Source organism: Sander vitreus, chromosome 4 (genome assembly GCF_031162955.1).
Source record: "Sander vitreus isolate 19-12246 chromosome 4, sanVit1, whole genome shotgun sequence".
In the NCBI taxonomy this organism is placed as follows: Eukaryota; Metazoa; Chordata; class Actinopteri; order Perciformes; family Percidae; genus Sander; species Sander vitreus.
Genome location: NC_135858.1, coordinates 31,587,406 through 31,615,033, shown reverse-complemented (window position 1 = coordinate 31,615,033; position 27,628 = coordinate 31,587,406). Strand labels below are relative to the sequence as shown.

General features: G+C 40.6%; 1 protein-coding gene across 2 annotated transcripts in view; it reads right to left on the bottom strand.

Annotated features, from left to right (window-relative positions):
* Positions 1–2,467: 2,467 nt before the first annotated feature.
* nfasca (neurofascin homolog (chicken) a) overlaps positions 2,468–27,628 on the bottom strand; it is a 125,637-nt gene continuing 100,476 nt past the window's right edge. For both annotated transcript variants that reach the window (XM_078249341.1, XM_078249342.1), the window contains 2 exons: positions 19,672–19,738; positions 2,468–9,475 (listed from right to left, as the gene is read on the bottom strand). In XM_078249341.1, the coding sequence (XP_078105467.1) occupies positions 9,247–9,475; positions 19,672–19,738 (296 nt within the window). In that variant the 3' untranslated portion in view covers positions 2,468–9,246. The remainder of the gene's footprint in view (positions 9,476–19,671; positions 19,739–27,628) is intronic.

Here is a 27,628-nt window from a genome sequence, read left to right as displayed (position 1 = left end):
AAATGATCAACCCGTGGCTGTTCTCACTCCTGCTTGGTTATTGGCTCTCAGAGTCACATACTGACGGCAAAATTGCGAGTTGCACCAAATTCGCGGTGATTGGTTGAATTTGCGTGAATTGGCGCGATCGAGACATCGCAAAATTCTGGAGGGACTGCTTAGTTCATAGACATGCAACCAATTATGAGGTGCTAAAAGAAAACAGAGCTTTCTATAAAAGCAAAAAAAGATAATCTGGTACAGTGGTCTTTCTGTTCAGGACGATGTTGTTGTTAGTGGTGATCATGAGTGGTCCTTATGGCATGTAGAGTTCCCCAGGGTTCAGTTCTTGGGCCTCTAATATTTAATCTTAGATAAATCATATTTTGGTGTTTATTATTCATCATTCATATTTGAGGATAAAAAAAGGTTCCATTCTCATATGACAGATTTGTAAGGCTCTATTATTCTTTACAATGTTAGTATCTTTTTGTAAATCTTCACTCAGAGGCAGATGCAGAGTCGGAGCCAAAGGCTGCATAATGTTCTGGCCATCCAGGAGAAGATAACACAATTCATATTTAACTTTGACATTTTACTCTGAATTTCATTAAAGGAATAAATATCATCTTATTACTAAACTTAGAAACCTAAAGTGTGCACACACACACACACACACACACACACACATACACACAATAGTTAACAACAAAGCCATCCCTGCTCTCCATTGTTAACTCAGATTGTTTTTATAACCTTTGGCTCTGTTGCTGCAGAAACCTGAGGAAGATGTAATAATTACCAACACTTCCTCTTCAGTCCACTCCTCTCTGCCAGTCCATGTATAGGGTTGCTAATGGCTTTTACCCGCTGATGTACAAGGCGGTTGTAATGGCTGACTATGGAGGGCTGAGACATTAATATTTACCAGCATAGAGGGGGTCAAGGCAGAATGGATCAGGCCATCTTCAATAAAACATGTCACCACCAAAGGGACCACTCCCTTGTGCTCTCTCCATTTCTGTCATACCCACAACTAGATTTAATAACAGAGTGTGTTTCATTAATCTTTGAGCTGGTTTTCTGCGTGTAAAATGAGATCAGCGTTCATGGCAGTTTAATGGAAATGGTGTAAACCACTTCATCCTAGGGTACAGGGGATAAATCAACAGACTATAAAGTTCTGGTTTGGTTACTTTGTGGGCTGATACATGATTGTATGAATGATCAGTGTGGTGTCTCAGGGTCGAAAAACCTTTATACAGAAAATCTGGGGAAAATATTAAAGTTTTATAATGCAGGCTTTTAGACATTACATGGACTTGGCACCAGACGGAAGTGCTCACCATTATTCAAACGTGATGTACAGAGACGTCTGCTATAGCAGGTTGCCAACCTCCTGCCGACTCTGCTAGCCTGGGCTAGCTAGCCAGCTGGCTCAAGTTGTCAAATGTAAACATCAGAGTAATCACCGAAGGTGTGCTAAACATTGGGTGTGCCTTAGTGTATATCAGCGACGTTTCATTTCCGGGATTGTTCAGGTGCCGCTGGATGTCCCTAATTTTGAGGCCGGATGTCTGCCACCTTTTCTCTTTCTTTGTGTTGGCATTCTAAACTCCGGTGGATTTATGAGGACTGTGGTTAACTGCTCCTCAGATCCTCAGATGCAGGGTAAATCCAAACAGCTAGCTAGACTGTCTGTCCATTCTGAGTTTTCTGTTTCACGTCTAAAACAACTTTTGGTTAAAGAAATGCCAATAAACCAGAGCACGTTTTTCTCCCATCCTGGAATGTTTGTGGACTAGCCAGACCTACGTCAGCAGCGCTCTGGAGGAAGGTCTGGCAATGCGAGACTAGGTGTGCCTCAACATCTGAGCGGTACAGTTACAGTTGAAGCTGAAAGGGTGTTGTTTTCCATCCAATTTAAAAATCAGCACATAATGCACACTGACCTGAATCACTAGCCTGTTCACTGGCAAGAAAAGAAAAGCCATGTGTCAACAACAGAGGAAACTGTAGCAACTGATTCAAATACGGAATCTTTCACAATTGCCATTGCTGAATCTATATTAAAATGGTACCTGCCTATGTCAACACTTGAAAGTTGTCTAAGAATTAAACTAAATTGAATTGATAGTTGTATGTTTACTACCTGGCAGCTGATATTTTGAAGTCACCATCTAGTGGCCATCAATGATATTGCATTAAATTCTACTAAATGCCAACCTCTGTTCCTGCAGCACAGTCAGCTTTTTCAGGGTATATACAGAAATCCTGGAGGTAAATGCAATACCTTTTAATACCATTTTTAATACCTTCTCAATTTTTGTTAAAACCAACACGCCATTGAGTTGCAGGTTTATACAGCAACACGTTTTCAGACCATTAAATGGAGTTTGAGATTTATAAAACTACACCCTCTTGGCCAATAGAACAATGCAGATAAGGAAATTCAGAATGGATTGGAAACACCTTGCATTTATTCCACCTTTAGAATAAAATTAATAGATGAAATAAAATGATAAATTAAAGCAGTTCAAAGAAACAAGAATTCACTGATGCCATAATAACCATTTAAAACTAAGCAAACCTTCTTCTGTATGTACAGACACCCAAATGATTACACATAGAAAATATTCCATGAGGCAAGTGAAATACAAGAAAACAGTAGTGCTGCAGTCAATCAATCAATCAATTATTTTAGTAATCGAGTATTCTACAGATTATTTCATTGATTAATCAGATAAGGAAATTTACAAAAGAGAGGTTTCCTTTTTTCGAAAAAACAACCTTTTTTATTGCCTAAATTGCATACAATAACAGGGATAGATGCTAATATTTTTAAGCCCTTATTCTGTTGGCAAAAGTACATTTTTGGTGGCTCAAATGTAAATCTTTTTCACCCAGACATCACCGGCACGGTCTGGTGATGTCTGCATTCACGTGCATATTAAGTAGCCATGCTGGGGGGGAGGGCCTGGTTTGTCTCTGGCAGCAGCTAAATTTACAGAAATTTCAAGATTAGTAGCAAACTAATAAACAGTTAGATTACAAACCGGAAGCTTTCGTTTTAGCTTGTTTGTAAAACATCACTATTTGCAGAGTAACATGCTGTAAGCTAGCTAGTTCTGTGGAATGGATGAGTACACTGGATGTAGCAGCATGTTTGCATGCAGCTTTAAATGATCCCAAACTTTCTGTTGTTTTCTCTTGCCTGTCTCTTCTCTTAACCCCTCACTATATTCATTGTCTTCCTTCATTTTGTAATCTGCACCGTCAGTCCCGCCCTTCAATGGCATTTATTGGCCAGGCGTCCATGCTTATGCAAGGTAACGTAACTCCATTGGTACAGGTCCTATCCCCTGACCAATCGGCTATCATAACCTTAACCTCTCGAGCTGCTTCGTAGGGCGGGTCTTGGCGTGAGATTCTTAAATTTGCATGCGGCGATGGATATAATATCACACAAACTTTACAAGCTCAACTTCATTAGACATAATAAAACAAATGGACAACTCATAGTTTGCAAAAAAAAAATAAAAAAAATGAATACCTCGTAAAATGGTGATTAATACCTTTTAATACCTTTTAATGACCTTCATTTTTACTAATTAGATTTACTACCTTTTAATCCTTTTTAAAACCCCGCGGACACCCTGTTTTTGCTAAAATAAAGCTAAAGATAGTTTGTAGGTGAGCTTTGGAGGTTTGAGGTTGGCAACATGTGTGGTTCTCTCCACTCTGGAAAGCATTGCAGATACTAATGATGGTGGATGGATGATAGTACTTCAAGGCAGTTTAGCATGGGAATTAGAATTTGGAAACGGCGGTAGTTACTTTAAAGGAAGTTTTTCCTCGCCACTGTCACACCAAATACTTGCTCTTGGGGGGAATTGTTGGGTTTTTGTAAATTATAGAGTGTGGTCTAGACGTACTCTATCTGTAAAGTGTCCTGAGATAACGTCTGTTGAATTGAATTGAATAATTAGTTGAAGCTACAGCTAATAAACAATAAAAAAGAGTCAGGTGTATCTATACAATAATCAGTTCTCAGCCAAAAGCCACATAAATGACCCATGTCTGATTCATTCTGTTGAGATGAAAACTGTACAATACTGCATGACATTACCTGAATGGCTTTCTACTACGTCTACAGCTGTTCAACTAACACAAGGTCAGACAAAGCAAGGTATGGCAAGCTTTGCTTCTTTTCTTGTTTAGTCTTTGAAACTATAAAAAAAATGTTGCGTCTGTTTTGCAAACATGACAAAAGCTCAGAGATGAAAAGAGAGACCAGCCGACAGTAGGTAGAGAAAAGGAGATAGCTTTACTATAAAGAAGGCGTCGCTAGCAGAAGTTGCAACATCTCATCATACACGCATACATGGTGAATATATTTATGCCATTTTCTGTTGAGTATGTACCTTACAAAAGCTGTTATTTTGCATATCGAAGCAAGACTTTGACGAGCTGCTCTGATACACATGGTATAAACAAGAAGATGCTAATATGAGAATTCATAAAAAAGCCAAACAGCATGTGATCAATCATTGAAAAAATCCAGTTGCAAATCTTGTATGTGCACCAGTTCTACACTTTGCAGCATTTTGAAATGAAAAACAAATACAAAGCTGTAAAACTGCACATCAACATTTTCTTTTCCCCCAGTAAAGTTGAGCTGAGACGATGCAGACAGTAAAAAGAGAGTCAACGTGCACGAATAAAAGGACAAGAAAAAAAGCACTGTGTATCAGCAACTATGCATAATTCTCTTTTCTTTGTTAGATAGCCACTTTACAACATTTCCCCACTGTGATCCACTTGGGAGGAACGAGGAAAGGCCATGTGGGAAGAAGGAGGTGCAGGTTTCCAGACCAGATCTGGAAGAAAACGCTTTCAACGAGTCCCGTGAGACTGAAGTTCGGACCTGTATGTTTCGACCCAACGTTTGATCTCTCAGTGCTTTTTCTTACCGTTTTCTTCCATTTCAGCAGCAGTCTCCTGTTTTTGTCAAGATGTCTGTGCTCGGTGCTCAAACTAACATTAGAGTGAACATACTGTAGAACAATGGCTTCAGAGAAAACACCCAGCTGATTAAAACTCAGAGGATATTGCTTTGAGTTTCTGCAGAGAGACAGAAGGGAACATGAGTTTTTGGAAAAGGGAATTGGAGACAGAGAAGTTGTGATTTTGGGGAAATCAGTTCATCGTTTTTGAAAGGGGTGAGAAATACCAGACCAGAATTGTTTTCAAAATGGCCGCCTGTCATCTGGACATATGTTGTGTTCCATTTTAGGGGCCCCCTCCTTCAAAGGCTCCTCGAAATGAGGTAAGAATTGCAGACTTCTTTCACCCAAATGTGGTTAGTTGATTGTGGGCCAGTCCCATGTTTAATTATGCATTTAGACGATCCTTGTCAACTTGATATATATCAGATAGGTTGACTCAAGCCACTGCAGGATGTAAATAATGACTTACAGTAACTCTTTGTGTGCAGACTGAAAATCTGTTGGTATTACAGATTTATATGAATATGTCTGCCCTTTCACCTGCTACACTGTTTGTCAGTTGTGTCCAAGTGATCTTATCTGAATCTATGACAAGATTATTTTTTGGGCATTTTTAGGCCTTTATTTTCGAAAGGACAGCTTAGACTTGAAATGGGTGAGAGACGGGGAATGACATGCAGCAAAGGGCAGCAGGTCGGAGTTGAACCCGGGGCCGCTGTGTCGAGGACTGAGCCTCTTTATATGGGCGCGCGCTCTACCATGTGGTAGAGCGCCCATATCACACCATTCATAACCCTATTTCCAATGACAAATTGTGACATAACATAAGGTTATGTAACATCTTTTGTTTCTAGCGTTCTCCGCCTGTTTTGGGGACGACTTTCTGAGACTAACTTTGGGCACTGCTTGGTCTGTATGAGGCTTGACAGTCTCATATATAGAGCAGGAGCAGACTCAACCTTCAGTCCTCTAAGGTGGCCCCTGAAATGAGACTAGCTATGCAACAATAGGCATGTTAGGTGAAAGGCATCCTAGGAAGGAGTCGATGCATTCTCAGAGAGATGACAAATGTATAACAGTTTAAAGGAGGGGAGTTTGTTCTAATAAGTCAGCAAATGCATGTTTTTAGGCCTACTAGCAGTTTGTGTGTGACAATGCTACAAACAGTATATTCCAGGAGCACTTACGTCTTATTTACAACATATAGACAAATAATCTAACGTCTTCCTCTTTCACAATATAGAATCCAAACCATCATCAAACAAGTGACTGATAGACTTGCCACAGTCAGTATACATCACAAAGCAAAGGGCAACATAGAGTGAAGGATGATTCTTGTTACTTTTTCAGAGTGCAAATGTTAGTCAAAGCTACATTACAAAGGTGCATGACAGACTAAAGATGCACCTGTCGCTTTTGCTTGGTGGATAAAGATTTGTGACTTTTTGTTTCCTTTTTTCGGATAAAGCATTTTTCTGGGGAAATCGACTTTTAAATATTTACAAATATAAGAGATTTTCTTCATGACCTACATGTACAGAATATATGTCAAATAAATAATAAGCAATAATATTGATTTTTTGAGTGGTGGAAAGGTTATGTTACATAAATCTGAATAACAACACAGAGTAACTGTAATACAACATGAGTACGAGAAGAGCAGCACAATGGACAGATAAACGTGACATTTTTCATGTACCATGACAGGTATGCGGTTTTGTTTACAGCAGAAAAGCCAGCTGCTACAAATATCACAAACACCCTGAACATACTGTTGTGTGTTTAATGCCTCTCATGATGAACAATAACTGAATCTGGAGACATCATTATTCTGGCTCTTTCTAGTGTGAAACAACAAAATAAGTTGGTCAAAAATGTGTATATAACAATTATTAAATTAAGGACTAATATTAATACTATCCACATAATGTAATAAATAGAAATATAAAATAAATAGTTGAAATACAATGTGAACTCCAGTTGCTAACTGCAGTGAAGATCTTTTTGATTTAACATTGGAGGGTTTAATAGTGCCGTTGAGTAGCAGGTAAGTAGAGTATGAGTGGTGAAAGAAAAGAGCACACCGTGATCATTTAGTATCAAATAAAGGATTAGCTGTCAGTCCATCAGGCTGCTAACAGAATGGCTACATGACAAATATGGTTGTAGGTCAAGTGAAATACTGAGCATACATACCTCTAAAAACTTTTTCTGTTAGTCAAACAGTTTTCTTTTTTCTTTCTTCCTCTGCAAAAAAAATAAGCTGATACGTTTCATTTCAAAGGTGGCTGTGAATTGAATGTATATATTTTCATGCTGCAAATCTTTTTTCATTTAATTCAAGTATCCAAAGCGTCCCTAACGTTGTCTTTTTTTTCATCTGTAATGTTTAACAAATGAATTGAATTTATAAAAACTAGAGAGAGGGAAAGAGGTGCAGATCCCCTGCAAAGGTGGGTTCAGACTGAACGGTGTGTTTGCATATAAAGTCGACGTGAGAGGATGAATGAATTGTGTCCATGGGAGTAAAAAATGTTTCAACTTGAGCAAAACCTTTCGCCTATTCCGAGGCGTTATGACTCCCATTCATCAACATACAGAGACCAGAAAAGAGAGAGAGTCTGGAGGGGAGTTCCAGAAAGAACTAGAGGTTGGTGGGCGTGTTACTAGCTGACAGATAGCGCCTGTATATTGGCTGTATAAGGCCAATAAACACTGACTAAAAATAAATATCCAGTGGTGAATATTTTGGGAAAAACGCAAGGCATGTAGTTTGAACACACCCTTGGGATCCCAGCCTCTCGTGCTGCATTCATGCACCATGGAAAAGAACATAGACGTTAGCTTCCAACTTGAAGACACATCTCAGTTACAGTTACACCCACTTTGTGGTTGGGACCACAAACTTCCATAATTTTGGTGTCACAATTGAGAAAATACATAGATGAATGTAGATGAATATGTAGCCTGTCCATTTAAAAAAATAAGGTTCCCTATCATAATAAGTCATTATGTGATCACCATGTTTGATTGACGTCACAAAGTCTGTTTTGGTATAAAACATACTTTCAAAGGTTTGACAAATAATACACTAAAGTACAACTGTCAATATTTAACTGTTCCCATTTGACATGAATGCAGCATTAGCCTGCATGCTAACTAGGGAGTTTTTGGGCTGTGGTCTACTTGTGTTTCTCAAGCAAAACTAACATTCCTCTCTGTTGCCTTCCATTTCTCTTGCACTAAGTTACTATCATGCTCCAAAATAAAAAAAAAACAACCATGGGATTCATTAACAACATACTGTAGCAGAGCTTGGTGCCTGTGGCAGAAAGAGCCTTTCTTGTGGCGGCCATTTTGAACATCTGCACTACAACATTGGATTAGAGGTAAGAAAAACATGTCTATCACATCGTACAAGGCAAAGTGAATAAAAGCATGTGATTTAGCCTGCAAGTGGTATAAAAGAAACCCAAAATGTGTACTTTTACTAACCAGATTAAACCTAAAATGCTATGGAGGAGGTGACAGTGCATAGTTTTGCAGGGCACTAAAATGTGTGCCAGGACTGTATACAGCACTCATTAAGATTCAATGACTCGTCTACCAGCTGTGGAAAAACTAAAATCTTTCATTGCGTAAATATCAATATGATAAACATATCTGCCGGCATCCTGTTGAGTTTGATGATTAGAAGCTGATATGTTACAGGACGGGGCCAGTGTGTGTGTGTGTGTGTGTGTGTGTGTGTGTGTGTGTCAGGGACCTCTTGTGTGTACTTTACTGGGATGCTACACAGAGGTATGAGGGGCGTATCAGGAAGGAGAGCAGTGACACTGAAAATGTTCGGAGCAGAAACAAACTAAAGAAAAACGCTCTAAAGAACGCTTGTTGATGCTTCCAAGTGCTGAAAGCTGCCCCGAAGGCACACTTCATGTCTGTGTTAGGGCAGGCAGAGCGCAGAGGAAAACAAGCACTGTCCTCTTTGTCCAAACTTCACCTCCAATGGGCCAATTTCTCAAAGCTGGAAACTAAAATAAAGATGTGTGGTCTAATTCCACTCCCGTGTTCCCCTGTTACTTTTTCTGCAGAGGAAAGCCTACACAGTCTCTAGACAGGCCCTGCTGCCTTCCCTCTGTGTTAAATGTGTTTCATATATTAATATATTCCTGTGTGTGTTTGTGTCTGGTGTATGGTGTTGTGGTTTTTATCGTAACACCCTCAGATCCCAGGGTGCCGCTGCGTCCCCCGTGCAGCGCTACGCCAGCGAGTAGATGGCGTTGACAGGAGACGTGGCCTCAGAGCTCTCATTGCCCTCCGTTTCGTCCTTGTCCTTCTTCACCGTGTACTGGCCGATGAAAGAGCCGTCCTCATTGAACTGGCCATCGCCGCCTTCGCCGTAGTCTACCAGGCTGTCGTCGCTCTCCTTCACGTTGCCGTCCAGCGACGTCTGGCTGCCCTGGAGGGGCTTGTTGTCCTCATCGCTGCTGCAGAGGCGCACAGAGAGCAGAGTTAAAGGTTGAAATGGGAGGCCGGATGCTGTTACAGTGTTAGCAGGAGTTCAGGCCCCAGTCGTCCCCATCGGCACAGGTTATAAGGGGAAAGTGAAAGGTTATTGGGATGGCAGGTAAAGAAATGATGTTAATTCCATAGTTTCAACTTTGCAAACTCTTGGTGAAGTGACTGAACGTTTAAGTCACTCAAGGTCTTGTCAGACTAGAATTTAGATTTGTACGATTCATTTCTTTTCCCTAAAAGGATAGGTTTAAATAATTTCAAGTCAATATGAATATAGTACTCACATGCTATATGTCATTTGGAAGAGTTCTCTGTATTAATGTCTCCTAGTAGCCATACTGGCCATGAAGGGATTCTTTCGTAGAGAGATTACATTGTGATTGATGGGGACAAACCCCCGGTCCTCGTCTACGAAAAGCTAATATAAAAAATCCAGTGGATATATTCTTCCTGCTAAGTGTGTGCAGGTTTATTGCTGGTGTTTTGTCCCAGCAACAAACATACATGCAGTTACCAGGATGTATCCCTCCTATACTAAAAATAATGTAACTTTGGAAGATACCCGCTGCGTCATGATCCGAACGGACAGAAGAAATGATTACAACTCTCTCAAACATATTATGGAATGTGAGTACTGAATCAAGAGAGACTTGAGAAAATACAAACCTATCCTTTATAAAGATAGCTGCGTTTGCATTTTATGCCAAAAATGCTTGTTGATCTAAAGTTAAAAGTCGATTTTGCAGAACACAGTACTCGCCTAAAAGCAACCCTGTCTCCTGAAAAATTACATTTATATAAAAGTAATGTGTTTTATAGGGGATGTAATTGCCTGGATTAAGTTCTATATCAGCATAACATTGAATTTATCTGCAAACTGTTGCCACATTGCCAATGCAAAACTTTTATACTGAAGGAATCGATCACTGTCTACATATTTCATTTGTTTTTATCCTTCTCTAGCTTTAACCCCCTAACCTAACAACATGTGGGACGCTTAAATGATCTGTGATAACTGTCCCCATGACTTCTGTATACTGGATGACAACACCACACTTCCTGGAGTGGAAAAAAAATACTATATACTGTATATAATAAACGTATTTGGCTGAGCAAATAAGTAAACACACAGTGTTTGGTAGGAGACAGGGGTGATTAAAAGAGATTAATACTGTCGTCAAAAATTCACATAAGATATTTGCATACACATGCTAAATGGTGGCCATATTCTGACATGAGATCTGAGCATGAAACGTCATTGCACCTCAGTTCAGAGCATGGCTGCATGTCTCCTAACTCCGATTTAAGGGGGGGAAGAGAATTTCATGCACAAGAAGAAAGATACAGACTAGCATTAGCTTTCTTGTCTCAGATCAAGCCAGTAGCATAACAGCAGGTAAATGCACTTAAAGGATGCAAAAGTGAGATTTCTTTTATTTCTCTGCTTAGGTCGGTTTTATGCATTTATTCTGTTTTCAAACATAATATATTCAGATTCCCTTGGCGAGGACATGAACTACACTGTAGCTTCTCAGAATCACCATGCTCCATGCTAAAACACTTTGGGAACCACAGACATCACTCGATACATTTTTAGAAACTGTACATGTTAATAATCAAGAGCACAAACGGTCCACAGCAGATGCAGCACAATTACAGTCCGACACAATTCAAATCCAGCATTCGACTCTGATCAAAGTCAAAATCCAGTATTTATTTGATCAATCCACAAAAAAAAATATTTTAGAGAAGAGCGAGAGACAGTGAGAGAAGCAGAGATAGTGAAACAATGGACGCTTTCAGAACACATGCTGACATGTAACAAGGTGAAGAGATGAAGAGCGGGAGTTGAGCATAAATGTAAGGGAAAGGTTGTCATCTTTTAATCAATTAGAATGTTAACTAGTCAAGAATATCCCCTCTTGGTTTTTGAAAATGAATTTGAAAAGCAGCTTTTGCTGTTAATGAGTCAGTTCATCCAACTGACCAAAGCATACTGTATACAGAGCCAACACAGCAGACATGTGTCACTGTCCAAATACTTACAGACTGCAGCGTAAATGCATATTTGTGAAGAAAGAAAAGTGTGGTCACTACAAGTGCCCAGAAGGCCTGTAAGTTGTGGATTCAGGTGTTGGCTGCAGGTGCAGATGTCCTCATCATGACTTATAAATACATCAGATACAGTGTGCAGGAAGGTGAGCGGCTGGCAGCTAGAAAGTGGCTCTGTGGTTCCATATCTTTTGAGTGTGCCAGCAGTAGATCAGAAGGACATCTCTCCATGCACCAGTGCCACTGAAATGCTTCAAGATTACATCTCTTACAGCTAATTAAATTCATGTGGCCTTTGGAGTCTTTCTCCAGCCGCCTGCCCTGATCACATTTGCCAAGAGAGAGCCTTTTATTTCAGTGACTTCAAAATGTCTTCAGAATGAAAGAGGGCAGAGTCGGGGTGATTCAATTTTCTGATTAGGTGATTTTTTTTTTTTCTTTCCTAGAAGAGCAAAGGTGGGGGAAGTAAGTTGGAAAATGGTAGTGGGTTTCAGATAACCTTCATTGCATGACAGAACGTAAACTTGCTCATCTGCAGCGCTCATTAAATCTTATGAAATCTTATTAAATCTTATGAAAATGACAGATTGACACAAGTCAACTCTTTGTGTTTTGTTTTGTTTTTTTACTTCTTAACTTGAAAGATTTAGAGACATTGTATGAAATGCTTTCATTTCACAGATACAATTTAATTTAAATTTAAATTTCAATGTCTCTAACAGACATTAGTCAATTAACATGCACTGCAAATGAGCAATAGAAGATGAGATTTTCTTAAAGCAGGATCAAGAGGACTCAGGTGGAGACTCTTTTCCTTTCATACCTTTCAAGAGACCTTTGGACCAATGAGGAAAAGAAAAACCAAAAAGAGACAAAGGACACAGACATAAAATGAGAAGGGTAGAACAGAAAGACAGTGACGACACAGATTGGCAACCAGACATGCTAAATACACAGATACTGATATATGGGAGATGAGAACAACATTAACATGTATATATCTTTGCTAAGGGAAGAGGTAAATCATCCTAAACCTAATGGCATAAAACAAATAAAGTAGAAGTTTGAGCTTTGAATGAAATTAATGATATGTCTTTTTTTTCATGAGAGAAGGGCAGCATAGCACGTGTCGGGGCCTTCTTATTCCAGCTTGTTACAACTTGGGTCTTGTTTTTCTGGTTTTGGCCATTATTGCTATTAGTTACTAACACTGACGTCACCAATTGCTGAGATATGGGAACACGGGGACTTCACAACAACAAAGTTTGAGGTGGCAAGAAACACGAGCAGTCAGACAGATTGCCACAGCCCAGCATCCTAAACACTATACATCGGGAGATTCCACACCTCATGATTCATGCCGTCCAGTCGTACAGTATCCATGTTACTGTCTGACATTAAGGTTGGGCTGTAAACAAACCAACAGTTTATCTAGGGTTGGGCATCGATTTTAACAATTCTGATTCCAATCCCGATTCTTTCTTTTGATACTGGTTCTTATTGATTCTCGATTCCAATTCTTGGAGGGGGGGAGTTGAAACGGATCACATGCTTATTTCACAGAAAAGAGGAACATTTTATTTTAATTCAATTGTTTCCAGGTATTTTCAACCTAAAATGAAGCCAAACTAGAGAGCTGCTTACTGTGCTCCATGGCTGCAACACAACAAGCGCCTATAAGTACTGTGGCCGCTATGGAAACAAAAACTTGCGCATGTTAAATTTGGAAAACTACAGTACATACACCAGGTGGAAATTCTTACTCTTCACCTATTCTCTTCCAAATAAATCTGGTAGACCTGGAGCTTTGTTTACAACCTGTATAATGGTCTGAGTGCCCGTGTTTCCTGACCCGTCTGGCTTTTAAGCGATGTTGCTGTATTCCCAGATCTCAACAATGAACTTGGGTTGTACAATGCTGATGGCCATCTACGAAAAGTAAGACCCAGATTGTAGTAAATACAATGTATCCTTTAACAACTACACTATAAAATATTATGTGTTTTTCATGTGGGTTGACAAGTAAACCTGTTTTTCTTAAAATAGTTCATTCTTCTCCTGCAACTATTGAAGCTCCTCTGAAAGAAGACAGAATGCAGAACAAGATGGAGATAACAGGACAAGCTATAGTACTGTATGTCCTTCCTGATGCTTTTACTTTGTAAAGTATTTTCTACTTACAAGATGCATGGTCATACCTTTATTTGTCTGGATCTTTGAAGTGTTTGTTTAATCTTTTGTCCTCCACTTGTTTGTTGCCTGAATCAGTTCCTTAAGGGTGTCAAACTGTGCCAAACATCGATGGCCCGGTCTCCCTGCCCTTTCTACAACCCAAATTGATTTCCCTCGCAATCTCTCGCTCCATGCACCTGGTGGTGGATGCTTTTTAAATGTCAGCCAGCAGAGGAAAAACAATGCAATTAACCTCTAGAAGGGTGAAAAACATGTAAGTGCCTTAGCAAGAACAAAAAACAACTGGAGCTGCTTCCTGGGATCAGACCTGTACTGCTGGAGCAGCTGATCTATGGAGAGCCTGACTTGAGAGAGCCTGTACTGGTATGGGGACGGATGCTTCTTTGGTCTTTTATTTACAGGAAGAAGTTCCAGACAAGCTCTTTTGGTATTGACTAATCCATATGCAACTCAGCGTGAAAGAAATGCACAGACAATACTACGCAATATTACATTAAAGTGCTCATATTATGCTCATTTTCAGGTTCATAATTGTATTTAGAGGTTATACCAGAAGGTTTATGTGGTTTAATTTTCAGAAAACACCATATTTTTGTTGTACTGCACATTGCTGCAGCTCCTCTTGTGTTGTGTTGAGTGTTGAGCGCTCTGTTTTAGCTAAAGACTGAGACATCTCACTCTACCATCTTTGTTTGGAGTCGCACATGTGCAGTAAGCACTAGCTAGTCAGTTGCAGAGCATGAGGGAGTGCCATGCTAGCAGCTAGGCGAGCATTATAACGTGTGTTACAAAGTGACGCACTTTTGTCACGGAATTAAAGGCTGGACTACAATAGATCTGTTTGGAGCAGTTTGTGAACAGTGTTTTCTCTGGAAGATGGTAAGTCTCTTTGGGGTGGACTTTGGGCTTTTTCACTTTGTAAACCTCTTGCGCCCAACGCAAACCTAAAATGGGTTGGTCTGAAGTAGCTACATTACTCATAGGTGTGGTTTGGGTATAACGTGCAATAAACCAATCAGAACGTTACCTCACATTGCTTTTAAAAGCATGCACGCTTGTTCCATGCTTGCCTGATTGCTATTATAATGGCGGCTTGCTAGGCGCACGCTCTTAATACATCCATGGGCGCACGCCAGGAGCGGTTCACAGCCAAGGAGACCGACGTTTGCTATTGATTTTTCTTTTTGACAAAATGTAAATAAAGAAATGTCACAAAAACAAACTTTCCGATGTTTTGGGCTCACTCTCACTGAATCACGAGGTTATGAATGCAAGGTGATATTTTTGCAATGTAGTCTAACATTAGCCCGTGGTTTACCTAAATATAGACGATGCAGCTCTTCTATTTCTCCTCTCCTGTGCTGTGCTGCTGCTGGGGCATTTGGGTTAAGTGGCATCGGCACATCCAGTTCAACATCACATCTCCTTAAGTCCTCTAATATTTCCTCATTTATGTCATCAACACATCCATGATTCATGGAAATGTTGTGTAAAACAAGGTCATATTTTTCCTTGTATTTATGTATGGTTTGCAAAAATGGGAACTGCTGGGTCCGTGAGATGAGAGAAGCAAAGTGTATGTGCGGTGTTCACACTCTACATTACGGCCAAGCATGCGCCCTTAAAATAGCATCTGAATAACGTGCCACTGACTTTAGACTAGGTTTTTCCTGGTCTGTGGCGGAATTGTTTTCTGAAACTGCAAAATAGCACTAGGGAATGTTTGTGCTGGAACACGCCTCCTCTTTTTGCTGAACCGCCCCGGGAGCGCAAGTGTATTCCCTAATTTACCGACGTGAGTCTGTGGAGGGAAAAGTCCGCTATGCGTCGGGTGCAAAATAGGAATGATACATGCATCGGTGTACAAAGTCAATTGCGCTGGGTGCAAGCTAGGGCCCCTTAGTCTGTTAACAGGAATGTAACAATCAACCATTTGTGGTTTAACCTCTATCAAAGGCTGTGCTAATCGACCATAGATTGACCCCCGGAGCTTTACAGTACCAATCTCTTGTCTAGTCTGGGTGCTTTATCTAACAATGTTAAAAAAGAGGCCTGTAACATAGGTGTACTTGACTTTCTGTCTTTTGTGATGCAGTTGGATTTTATTTACCTTTTTTATCTGTTTCTACTGTAAAACACTTTCTAACTTTGTTTTGAAAGATAATACATACATTAAGTTATTATTATTGTAACTTGCTTTTTTGCGGCCTTCTGGTTTGCATTGTTAACAGTTCAAATGTATTACAATCATAATAAATAGATAGATAGATAGATAGATAGATAGATAGATAGATAGATAGATAGATAGATAGATAGATATATAGATAGATAGATAGATAGATAGATAGATAGATGGATGTTATTTCTGTTGTGTTGTGTGTTTTTTGTGTTTATTTACTTCCATGTCTTTTGGGGGACCAGTTGCAATAAACAGACATAGTGACTAATGCACGGTGCTGTGCTTTCTTTCTCTGAAGATTAGATAGTTTGGTTGATTATTGGATGGAGAGTTTGACACCCGTAAAGGAACCAAAGCCTGGCACTCAGCTGCATCCTGTCCCTCTCTCTACTAATCATATTTCATCACTATGGTTTCAGTTATGAGGTGTCCTCTGTCTCTATCATATTCTGCTTAAAAAACGACAGCAGGCCAGTTGCACTGATACTGCTTACATCAGGAATGAAATCTGCTGCACTCTTTGCAGCCTGATCAAAGAGCCAGCAGTGCATTCATCAGGCAGACTGTCCTGTTTGCTCTCCCCAAATAAGCTACGCCTTATCCAGCCAACGTTCTCCCCAGCTCAGAGGAAACATCTGCCGCCCCCGACATGCACAGGCCAAGAGAGATGCCGTGCCGAAACCAAGTACCTGTTCTCGTTTTCGTTCCTGTCAGGGACAGATGACCCATTTCAGCATGGGGGAGAGAGAGGGACGAGACGTGAGGAAACAGGGGAGACAGTAAGAGAGAGGAAGTGTAGAGAAAGACAGAGGAAGGAAGGAAGGAGGACAAGCTCCACATGATACATGCATGTAAATCCTTGCATGCACACAAACACACAAACACAAACACACACAGAGCTGAGTGTAGCAGTAGAGATGGAGTCTGTCAGAATCAGAGCAAAGCAATGACCTGGATTGTAGGAGAGGGGACAGGTATTAATGTTAGACTCATTATTGATAAAAAAAAACAAAAAAAAACAGGATCTCACACACTGGAGATGGATGAATCACACAGTATTAGGCTCGACAGCACAGCACCACGCAGGTGATTATACATGCACACATCTTTTGAAATGCAATGCCATCCGATGCACCGCTATGTCAATCAAAGACTGTTATTCCATACTAGGGCTGCAACTAACAATTATTTTCATAGTCAATTAATCTGTCAATTATTTTCTCGATTAGTTGTGTGGTCTCTAAAATGTCAGAACATGGTGAAAAATGTGGTTCAGTGTTTTCCAAAGCCCAAGATGACTCAAATGTCTTGTTTGATCCACAACTCAAAGATATTCAGTTTACTGTCACAGTGGAGAGAAGAAACTAGAAAATATTCACATTTAACTAGCTGGATCCAGAGAAGTTTTACTTTTATTCATAAAACATTAACTGATTAATCGATTTTCTAAATAGTTGCCGATTAAATTATTGGTTGATGGATTCATCTTTGCAGCTCTTTTCGAATACTTTTAGCAGAAACATTTTACACCAAAGCAGAGCTACACGCTGATAAGACATTCCCTACTGCTTTGGATATGTATACCATAGACAGTCTGAATATAATAAGGCAGGATCCTTGCTCTTATGTGTGTTATGTCGGTATGTTGTCTTTTCAGTAGACCCAAGCTCATAATAAGATTCAGAGGCCTATTTTCAATTCAGAGTGTCTACAATCAGAGATACAAGTTTTAGTGCCACTCTCACACAGCGGAGTTAGAACATGTACTGTACATCTTAATACAGATTTAGCCGGTTAAATTCAACATGTTTTTAGTCAAAGTGGACAGATACAGAAAAGACAGAGTCATTCTTCATGAAGAAGAATGAAGCCACAGAGATCAGTGGGACCTGGAGGGAACAAAAGACACATCACTTACCAACAGAACATATAGTACTCACATTTCACAGCTATGCCTAACTGTATATGTTCAGTTAGTCCACTGCACAACACACACCATGTGCGTCCTTCACATTAGGCAAGGTTTAGGAGCTGTCCACATTTACAAGATGGTGTTCATATTGTAACTAGAACGTTGGCTAGCAGGACGCAATGGTGCCTCAGCAGCTTGAGCTAGAAATTCTTCATCCACATTAATGCAGACAAATATGAAAACACTATTTAAGTGTGAAATATCTCTGTCCACATCCACATTTTCGCATAGTTTCTTCTTTAAAAGCTTTCCGTCCACAGAAATGCCAGAAGGTAAACAACTTTCTTCTCTCTGAGTTAACAAGCGACAACACTGCTTTGGAATGGTAAAGATGTTGGATAATCTTGGTTACGGCTAGTTAACATAAGTTATATATCCCTTCTGTTGCCTTCGACTTTCTCTCGGATCCCTTTTTTAGCCGATCACACAATACAGAGCATATCACAGGTCATTAAGCTAATTAAGGACAGTCGTTCCTGGGCAGCTGCGGTAAGACCTTTATGTGTGGTCATCATCAGTGTTAGGAGTAACATGTTATTGTAATTCCAGTACTTTTGGCCGTAACTAGAAATGAAATAATTTACTTTTTCACATGAAATAACGCAATTACAACTGCTGAAATTCAAATGAGTTCATTACTTTTTGTCTTGATCATCGAATCAGACAAACATCAAGAAGAATCAATCAATTGATTTAATCAATTAAGAAACAGTCAAACCGCGTTAGACTTTCACTGAACATAATAACTAGGCCTATCAAATCATGTCTATTGTGTTTTATTGTTCCACTGCTTTTATCATAGGGATAATGGGTACACACACAGCAATGTGACAGTTGTGTTGTCCCACACTGTACCACAGCAACACTAAAATGATATAGCTATGTGTGCATTAATAGGAGAATTAAAGCAGCCTTTAACTCCCTTGTAACTCTCAGATAAGTGACTAGTAGCTGTAACTAATGACTCATGTTCAGCAACTTGCACATTACAGGTCCTCATACAGCATTAACTGATGTGACAATAACAAAACAGTACAAGATGAAACTGGTGTTTTCAAATGTCTCTATGAAGCGTTTTTGAAAAACTTCCCACTGGGGTGGAAAAACAGCAGCCTGGAGAGAGAAAGACGTGTTTCAGACGTATCTGCATTAGCGTTGGAAGTATATCATGATTACCAGCATTACCAATTCTAACAGCACACCTAGGACTAATTGATCCAGGCTGGCACTTCTGACCACTAAAACGTCTCTCATCTGATCCATATTTCTGAGATAAAAACCCTCCTCTGGACTTGCATGACTTACTGGTGACAATGCTGCATCTGGCACCGATAATAGAATAAGGGCTTTCTAAAAAAGGTTTTTCAGCAAAGTCTCTCTGCCATCGTTTAAACGATCTCATATCCTCTACAATAAATAGAAGGAGCTGGAAGTGGACACCATGCATAATTTAATATTCAAAACATTTGCCAACAAGAGCTCTAAGCGTTCCTGCAGTGTCAGTAAATACCAGGCCTTTGCGATTTTGTTGTTGAAGGGAATTCATACCTAGCTTTCACCAGTTCAACATGTCCTGTACTGCAGCTGTATTGCTGCTATAGTACGTAATATAGTCTTCATACAGTTTACAAAGCAGTTAAACAACCTAAGCTATCTAACACAAATTGCCTCGACCGCTAAAAAACTTTCAAATAATTTCATAGTTCAGCTTACAAACAAAGCGAGCCACTGATGGTGTGGGTGTCATTCAGGTTGTGGTACATACTTACTGGTAATCAAAGGATCCATCCTCTTTCTGATCTACTGGGTCCAAGGGGAGATCTTTTTTGTCACGGACTGAGGAGAGAAGAACAAAAGTAACATGTTCAGCATTTTGCTGAGAGCTCCACTGATGTTATGGTTAGATTTGACAGTCAAACCGTCCACATGTTGAGGGCTTTCCACAGTTAGTTTTAACATAAAATCCTTCTGTTAGTCCTCATCTGGACATTTAGTTCCATATGTCTTCAGCTTTCATTTATTAAACTGTTACTGTAACACTGTGTCCCAATTCCATACTTATGTCCTAACAGTCCATATATCATATATAAAGCAAACAAATGTAAACTATACACTATTCTGGCACAAGATGAGGACATGATACAAGCTTGCTGCTCCTTCTCAAAGTAAAAATGTGTTTCTGTTCTTTCTTGACGTTTTCTGAGCTGCTGCCACAGTAATTCATGTAGTATGCATTAGGAACACAGTGCACCTTTTAAAAACACCTGTTTAGTAGCAGTTATTTGACATTGGGTTGGGTCTGTAAGGTATGTCAGGGCTTCAGTCAGTACGGAAAACACGCTTCACTCCCAGTGTCTGTGTGGATTCCTCTCATTAGTCTTTTTCCTGCTTGCCCCTTTTCTGGGAATTACTGGAATTGTTGGGTATTTGTAAATTATAGAGTGTGGTCTAGACCTATTATATCTGTAAAGTGTCTTGAGATAACTCTTATTATGATTTGATACTATAAATAAATTGAATTGAATTGAATTCTGTTATAACCCTTAGTTGACAAAGCTCATTAGTGTTAGTTGTTAGTTGTACAGCACCACAGTTCAGCACCTACCTAGATATTTTGTGAAACCAGTCACGCAACCAGCACCTAGACATTATAGAAACTGCAAACATTAACACGACTCTACTGTTGTACCAAACCATTACAGTGTCACACATGATCAGCTTCAATGTAGCGTAAAGATTTTTCGATTATTCGCCTGGACAAGGAGAACACAGTTGTTGTACATTTTAGTAATTGTTTTGGAGTCATAAATGGACTGACTGTGTGGTATTAGATACAAAGTCTACAAATGCACACTGTTACACTCTGATGTGTCCGTGTAGATAGCAGCCAGTTGCTGTTTTTTCTTTAGCTCTGTGAGGACCTGTGGTTTTTATTTTCCCGTGCTAGCCGGGTGCTGACATTTTGAATACTGCTCTTTTGTTTTCCCTCTAAGCAGCCACACAGGTTTCTGCACTTACACAGTTCCACTTCAAAAAGAAGAACAAATACTGATACTGAAATAGTTTTACAGTAGCTAATAAACTCAGCACATAAAAGTTTCACAACATATGTCAGTAACCAAATAACTACAATAGTAAGAGCTTACATTGTCTTGTAATGGACCAAAGTATGAAACATATATATCAAACTATATGACTAAAACTTAGATGTCACACCAAATATAACTATATTTCAAAAGTAGTGCCATAACCAACATCAGCCTCTTAAAGACACCCAAGTGTGTGTACATGAGACCCTAAATCACTGCACATTTGCTATCTTTCTACGGTGGCCCTGAAGTGCAAATCACGACAGCAAATATGAAAACACTTCAACAAATCACAAAGCACGACGGCAAATAGGAAAACATGACAGCAAATATGAAAACCCTTCAACAAAGCACAAAACACAACGGCAAATAGGAAAATACGACAGCAAATATGAAAACACTTCAACAAATCACAAAACACAACGGCATTAACTTCTACCGGAAAAGGTAGGGCCTATCTAGTAGAGGACGGACCGTCCTGATTGGACAGCCGCACTGTCTGTCTTTTAACAGGAAGGAGAGGTGAAAAAACACAGAAAAGCGCCTCACTGTCTACGCTTTTAACAGACAGACTAGCCGTTTCTCATTTCAAAACACTGGACAAAATGGATGTGGAACTGTGAACTGTGCTGTTCAATTTGCTTGCAGGAGGAGAATATTCTGTCAGGAACTTTGCCTGCAACGTGTGAAGGTAGGTAACGTTACCGACACTGATAGGCTTTACAGTTTTTGATTGCTTTGATGCAGCAGTCAACTCAAACTCCACATTTTCAAAACAGTTAACACACAGGCGGAAACAGTGCCACTTATGGTCTAAATGACACATTTTGTTTGCAAAAGGCTGTTACCGTGCCAAAACATTTAAAATATGCAACAAAAGCTAATTTTGCCTTCAAACAACACCACTTGCAAACAAGTGTATGAGCTCTTCCAATCAACCATTACACAGTGGACAACAAAATACTAAATACAGCGAATCAGTGCACCACTGCTTGTCACTGTAGAAGAAATGGATCAAGAATCAGAAATGCTTTGATGCAAATTTTATTGATTCCATTGATTCTTATTTTCAAACTGTGGCTGAAAACTGAAATACTGTAAATATTACACATAATACATGTAAACCAAAATAATTTCTATTAGAGTATAAGAAATTAAGAAAATAAAAATAAAATCTATTAGAGTATAAGAAATTAAGAAAATAAAAATAAAATCTATTACAGTAAAGTATAAACATCTATTACTGTAGAGTATAGGAAATAGCCACTATTACAGTTTTTCTTGATTGCTTTGACCTGCTTAAAGAAACTGGGATCCATTCGGTTTTCATCATCACTGTCTCAGCAGAGCAGAAGACACCTCTTGCAAATGTGTTAACCCTTTCTCATTGGATTGACACATTTTCCCCACCCTTTTGCAGAACAGTTAACATGGATGTCATTCAAGCAGTCCAAACTCCGTTGTTTTAGCTATGGTAACCAAACAGAAACCATCTGTTCCTAACTATTAGAAACTACCTACATCAGTATGAAATCACTGAAGCACCTGTTTGACACTCCTTCACACAAATCTTCAATTAGCAATCAGTCTGCAGGCCTTAAAGGTGCAGCGTCTGTGTTGTTCTTTGCCAACATGGATGGAAGAGGTCTACCGTAAGTCAGAAGAGACTGAGTATCAATAGTGGCTATTTCTTATACTCTACAGTAATAGATATTTATACTTTACTGTAATAGATTTTATTTTTATTTTCTTAATTTCTTATACTCTAATAGATTTTATTTTGGTTTACATGTATTTTGTGTAATAGTTACAGTATTTCAGTTTTCAGCCATAGTTTCAAAATAAGGATCAGTGGAATCAATAACATTTACATCAAAGCATTTCTGATTCTGGATCCAATTCTTTGCAAGAAGGCACATTTGTCAGCAAATGTCACTGGCATGAAAGCTACGCACAGTACTAGGCTACAATGACAAGCAATGGTGCACTGATTCATACTGAGTGCTGTATTTTGTTGTCCACTGTGTAATGGTTGATTGGAAGAGCTCATACACTTGTTTGCAAGTTGTGTCGTTTGAAGGCCAAATTTTCTTTTGTTGCGTATTTTAAATGTTTTGGCACGGTTAGAGCCTTTTGCAAACAAAATGTGTCATTTTGACCATGAGTGCCACTGTTTCAGCCTGTGTTAACTGTTTTGAAAAATGTGGCGTTTGAGTTGACTGCTGTGTCAAAGCAATCAAGAAAAACTGTAAGACAATGATGAAGAAACTACACCACTACACAATTACATGAAGTACCTTCATGTTACAGTATGCTTAAATATACTTGTGATACAATTCTAATGTTACCAGGACAGGTTGGATAACTACTGGCCTAACCTAAAGCTTTCTCCTTCTGTCTGCAAATAACTACTGGCCTAACCTAAAGGTTGTATAACTACTGGACTAACATAAAGCTTTCTCCTTCTGTGTGCAGTCTTGAAGCAACACCATCATCGGCAGCTGTGTCTGATCGCCCTTCATGTTGAATATACAGTACAGTATATAGTAATGTTTGAATACATGTTATAATAAAGATACACGTTTCGTTAATGTTTTTTTTAAAGCTTGTATACTTAACAAGTTATTAAAACAGGTAGCATCTGAATATAATTATTCAGTTAGAAGTTTCCTGTGTCTAGGTCATAATTTGATGGAAAAAATAAACATTGAAAACAGTTTATATTATATACACACCCAAAAACTTAAAGAAACTTAAAGACAAACCAGTTAATTTAATGCATTTATTTTTTGAATGGCAATCTCTAATATAATATATTATATACTTCTCCGGGAACCATCACCTTATCGTGGTGGAGAGGTTTGTGTGTCCCTATGAACCTGAGGGCTGTGTTGTCTGGAGCTTTGTGCTCCTGGTAGGGTCTCCCAAGGCAAAGTGGTCTCAGGTGAGGGGCCAGACAAAGAATGGTTCAAAAATCCTATGAAAAATCGAGGAAGGGATGAAGTGACCCTGCCCGGAGGAAGCCCGGGGCCCCCGTCTGGAGCCAGGACTTCAACGCGCACATGGGTAATGATGGAGACGGCCTCCCTGATCTAAACCAGAGTGGTTGTTTGTTGTTGGACTTCTGTGCTAGTCATGGATTGTCTATAACGAACACCATGTTCGAACATAGGGATGCTCATAAGTGTACTTGGTACCAGAGCACCCTAGGCCAAAGGTAAATGATCGATTTTATAATCGTTTCATCTGATCTGAGGCCATATGTTTTGGACACTCGGGTGAAGAGAGGGGTGGAGCTGTCAACCGATCACCATCTGGTGGTGAGTTGGGTCAGGGGGTGGGGGAAGACTCTGGACAGACCTGGTAAGCCCAAACGGGTAGTGCGGGTAAATTGGGAACGTCTGGAGGAGGCCCCTGTCCGACAGACTTTCAACTCACACCTCCGGCGGAGCTTTTCGTGCATCCCTGTGGAGGCTGAGGGCATTGAACCCTTTGTGGACAATGTTCAAAGTTTCCATTGCTGAAGCTGCGGTGAGGAGCTGTGGTCTTAGGGTCTTAGGTGCCTCAAGGGGCGGTAACCCACGAACACCGTGGTGGACACCGGTGGTCAGGGAAGCCGTCCGACTGAAGAAGGAGTCTTTCCGGGAGATGTTATCCCAGACGACTCCGGAGGCAGTTGCAAGGTATCGAAGGGCCCGAAGGGCTGCAGCCTCTGCCGTGAAAGAGGCAAAGCAGCGTGTGTGGGAGAAGTTCGGAGAAGACATGGAGAAGGACTTTCGGTCGGCACCAAGGTACTTCTGGAAAACCGTTCGCCACCTCAGGAGGGGGAAGCGGGGAACCATCCAAGCTGTGTACAGTAAGGATGGGACGCTGTTGACCTCAACTGAGGAGGTAATAGGGCGGTGGAAGGAGCACTTTGAGGAACTCCTAAATCCGACTAATACGCCCTCTATGGTAGAGGCAGAGCTGGAGGATGAGGGGGGATTTGCATCAATTTCCCTGGTGGAGGTTGCTGAGGTAGTTAAACAACTCCACAGTGGCAAAGCCCCAGGAATTGATGAGATCCGTCCAGAAATGCTTAAAGCTCTGGGTGTGGAGGGGTTGTCTTGGTTGACACGCCTCTTCAACATTGCGTGGAAGTCTGGGACGGTGCCTAAGGAGTGGCAGACCGGGGTGGTGGTTCCCCTTTTTAAAAAGGGGGACCAGAGGGTGTGTGCCAATTACAGGGGTATCAGACTTCTCAGCCTCCCCGGTAAAGTCTACTCCAAGGTGCTGGAAAGGAGGGTTCGGTCGATAGTCGAATCTCAGGTTGAAGAGGAACAATGCGGATTCCGTCCTGGTCGTGGAACAACGGACCAGATCTTTACTCTCGCAAGGATCCTGGAGGGAGCCTGGGAGTATGCCCAACCAGTCTACATGTGTTTTGTGGATCTGGAGAAGGCGTATGACCCGGTGCCCCGGGTGATACTGTGGGAGGTGCTGCGGGAGTACGGGGTGAGGGGGTCCCTTCTCAGGGCCATCCAATCTCTGTACGACCAAAGCGAGAGCTGTGTCCGGGTTCTCGGCAGTAAGTCGGACGCGTTTCAGGTGAGAGTTGGCCTCCGCCAGGGCTGCGCTTTGTCACCAATCCTGTTTGTAATATTTATGGACAGGATATCGAGGCGTAGTCGGGGTGGAGAGGGGTTGCAGTTCGGTGGGCTGGGGATCTCATCGCTGCTTTTTGCAGATGATGTGGTCCTGATGGCATCATCGGCCTGTGACCTTCAGCACTCACTGGATGGGTTCGCAGCCGAGTGTGAAGCGGCTGGGATGAGGATCAGCACCTCTAAGTCTGAGGCCATGGTTCTCAGCAGGAAACCGATGGAGTGCCTTCTCCAGGTAGGGAATGAGTCCTTACCCCAAGTGAAGGAGTTCAAGTACCTTGGGGTCTTGTTCGCGAGTGAGGGGACAATGGAGCGGGAGATTGGTCGGAGAATCGGCACAGCAGGTGCGGTATTACATTCAATTTATCGCACCGTTAGACGAAAAGAGAGCTGAGCCAGAAGGCAAAGCTCTCAATCTACCGGTCAGTTTTTTGTTCCTACCCTCACCTATGGTCATGAAGGCTGGGTCATGACCGAAAGAACAAGATCCAGGGTACAAGCGGCCGAAATGGGTTTCCTCAGGAGGGTAGCTGGCGTCTCCCTTAGAGATAGGGTGAGAAGCTCAGTTATCCGTGAGGAGCTCGGAGTAGAGCCGCTGCTCCTTTGCGTCGAAAGGAGCCAGTTAAGGTGGTTCGGGCATCTGGTAAGGATGCCCCCTGGGCGCCTCCCTAGGGAGGTGTTCCAGGCACGTCCAGCTGGGAGGAGGCCTCGGGGGAGACCCAGGACTAGGTGGAGGGATTATATCTCTAACCTGGCCTGGGAACGCCTCGGGATCCCCCAGTCGGAGCTGGTTAATGTGGCCCAGGAAAGGGAAGTTTGGGGTCCCCTGCTGGAGCTGCTACCCCCGCGACCCTACCCCGGATAAGCGGATGAAGATGGATGGATGGAATCTCTAATATAGCAAATAATCTATAGTCATTTTATGAAAAAAGGTTGAACAAATTGCAACAGAAGTGAACTCAATTGATTTTGTATCCTCAATATGTCCTGAGTAAGGAAAAAAAGCTGCGAAGAATCCCATTAGGGGAAAGTTTAGAAAAAGACCTAAATATAGGCTATTCATACGCCTATTCATTCTTTTTCTCACGTGAATAGGGTAAACATTTTAACCTTTAGATATCACCATGAAAATTACTGAGTTGATTATTTACATCAAGACAAACAAAAAATATATTAAGTTTTTTGAAAGTGTTTGTTTACATGGGCAAATGGTGCATAATCTAATTACATATGTGCTAATTTGCATAAATACCACAACGGATCTAAACATTAGGTATAGCCAGGTGAAAATGTCTTGTTGAATCTTGTTGACATCTTACAGTAAAAGACTTAATGTTAAGGTCTGAATGGAACCCATTTAGGCTACCCATGAGCATTAATACATAGAGGCAGGAAGAAGTACTTTAAACCAGCCTTTATTAATTATTATTGCAGAGATGGGGTTTGGGGCTGGGTCCGGGGGACTGTTTCTGGGGGATGAGTCTGAGGGAAGAACAGGAGACAAGGGTAAGTAGAATGCAGAAGACAAAAGGTAGGTCCTGTTCCCCATCTCTGCAATAATAATTAATAAAGGCTGGTTTAAAGTACTTCTTCCTGCTTCTATGTGTTAATGCTCATGGGTAGCCTAAGTGGGTTCCATTCAGACCTTAACACAAGTGTTGTACTGTTATATGTCAACAAGATTCAACAAGACATTTTCACCTGGCTATACCCAATGTTTAGATGTTTGCCCACTGTTTGCCCACTGACACTGTTTGCCCATGTTGACAAACAATTTAAAAAAACTTGTAATACATTTTGTGTTTGTCTTGATGTAAATAATCAACTCAGTAATTTCCATGGTGATATCAAAGTGTTAAAATGTTTACCCTATTCACGTGAGAAAAAGAATGAATAGGCGTATGAATAGGCTACATTTGTGTCTTTTTCTAAACTTTCCCCTAATGGGATTCTTCGGGGCTTTTTTTCCCTTACTCAGGACATATTGAGGATAC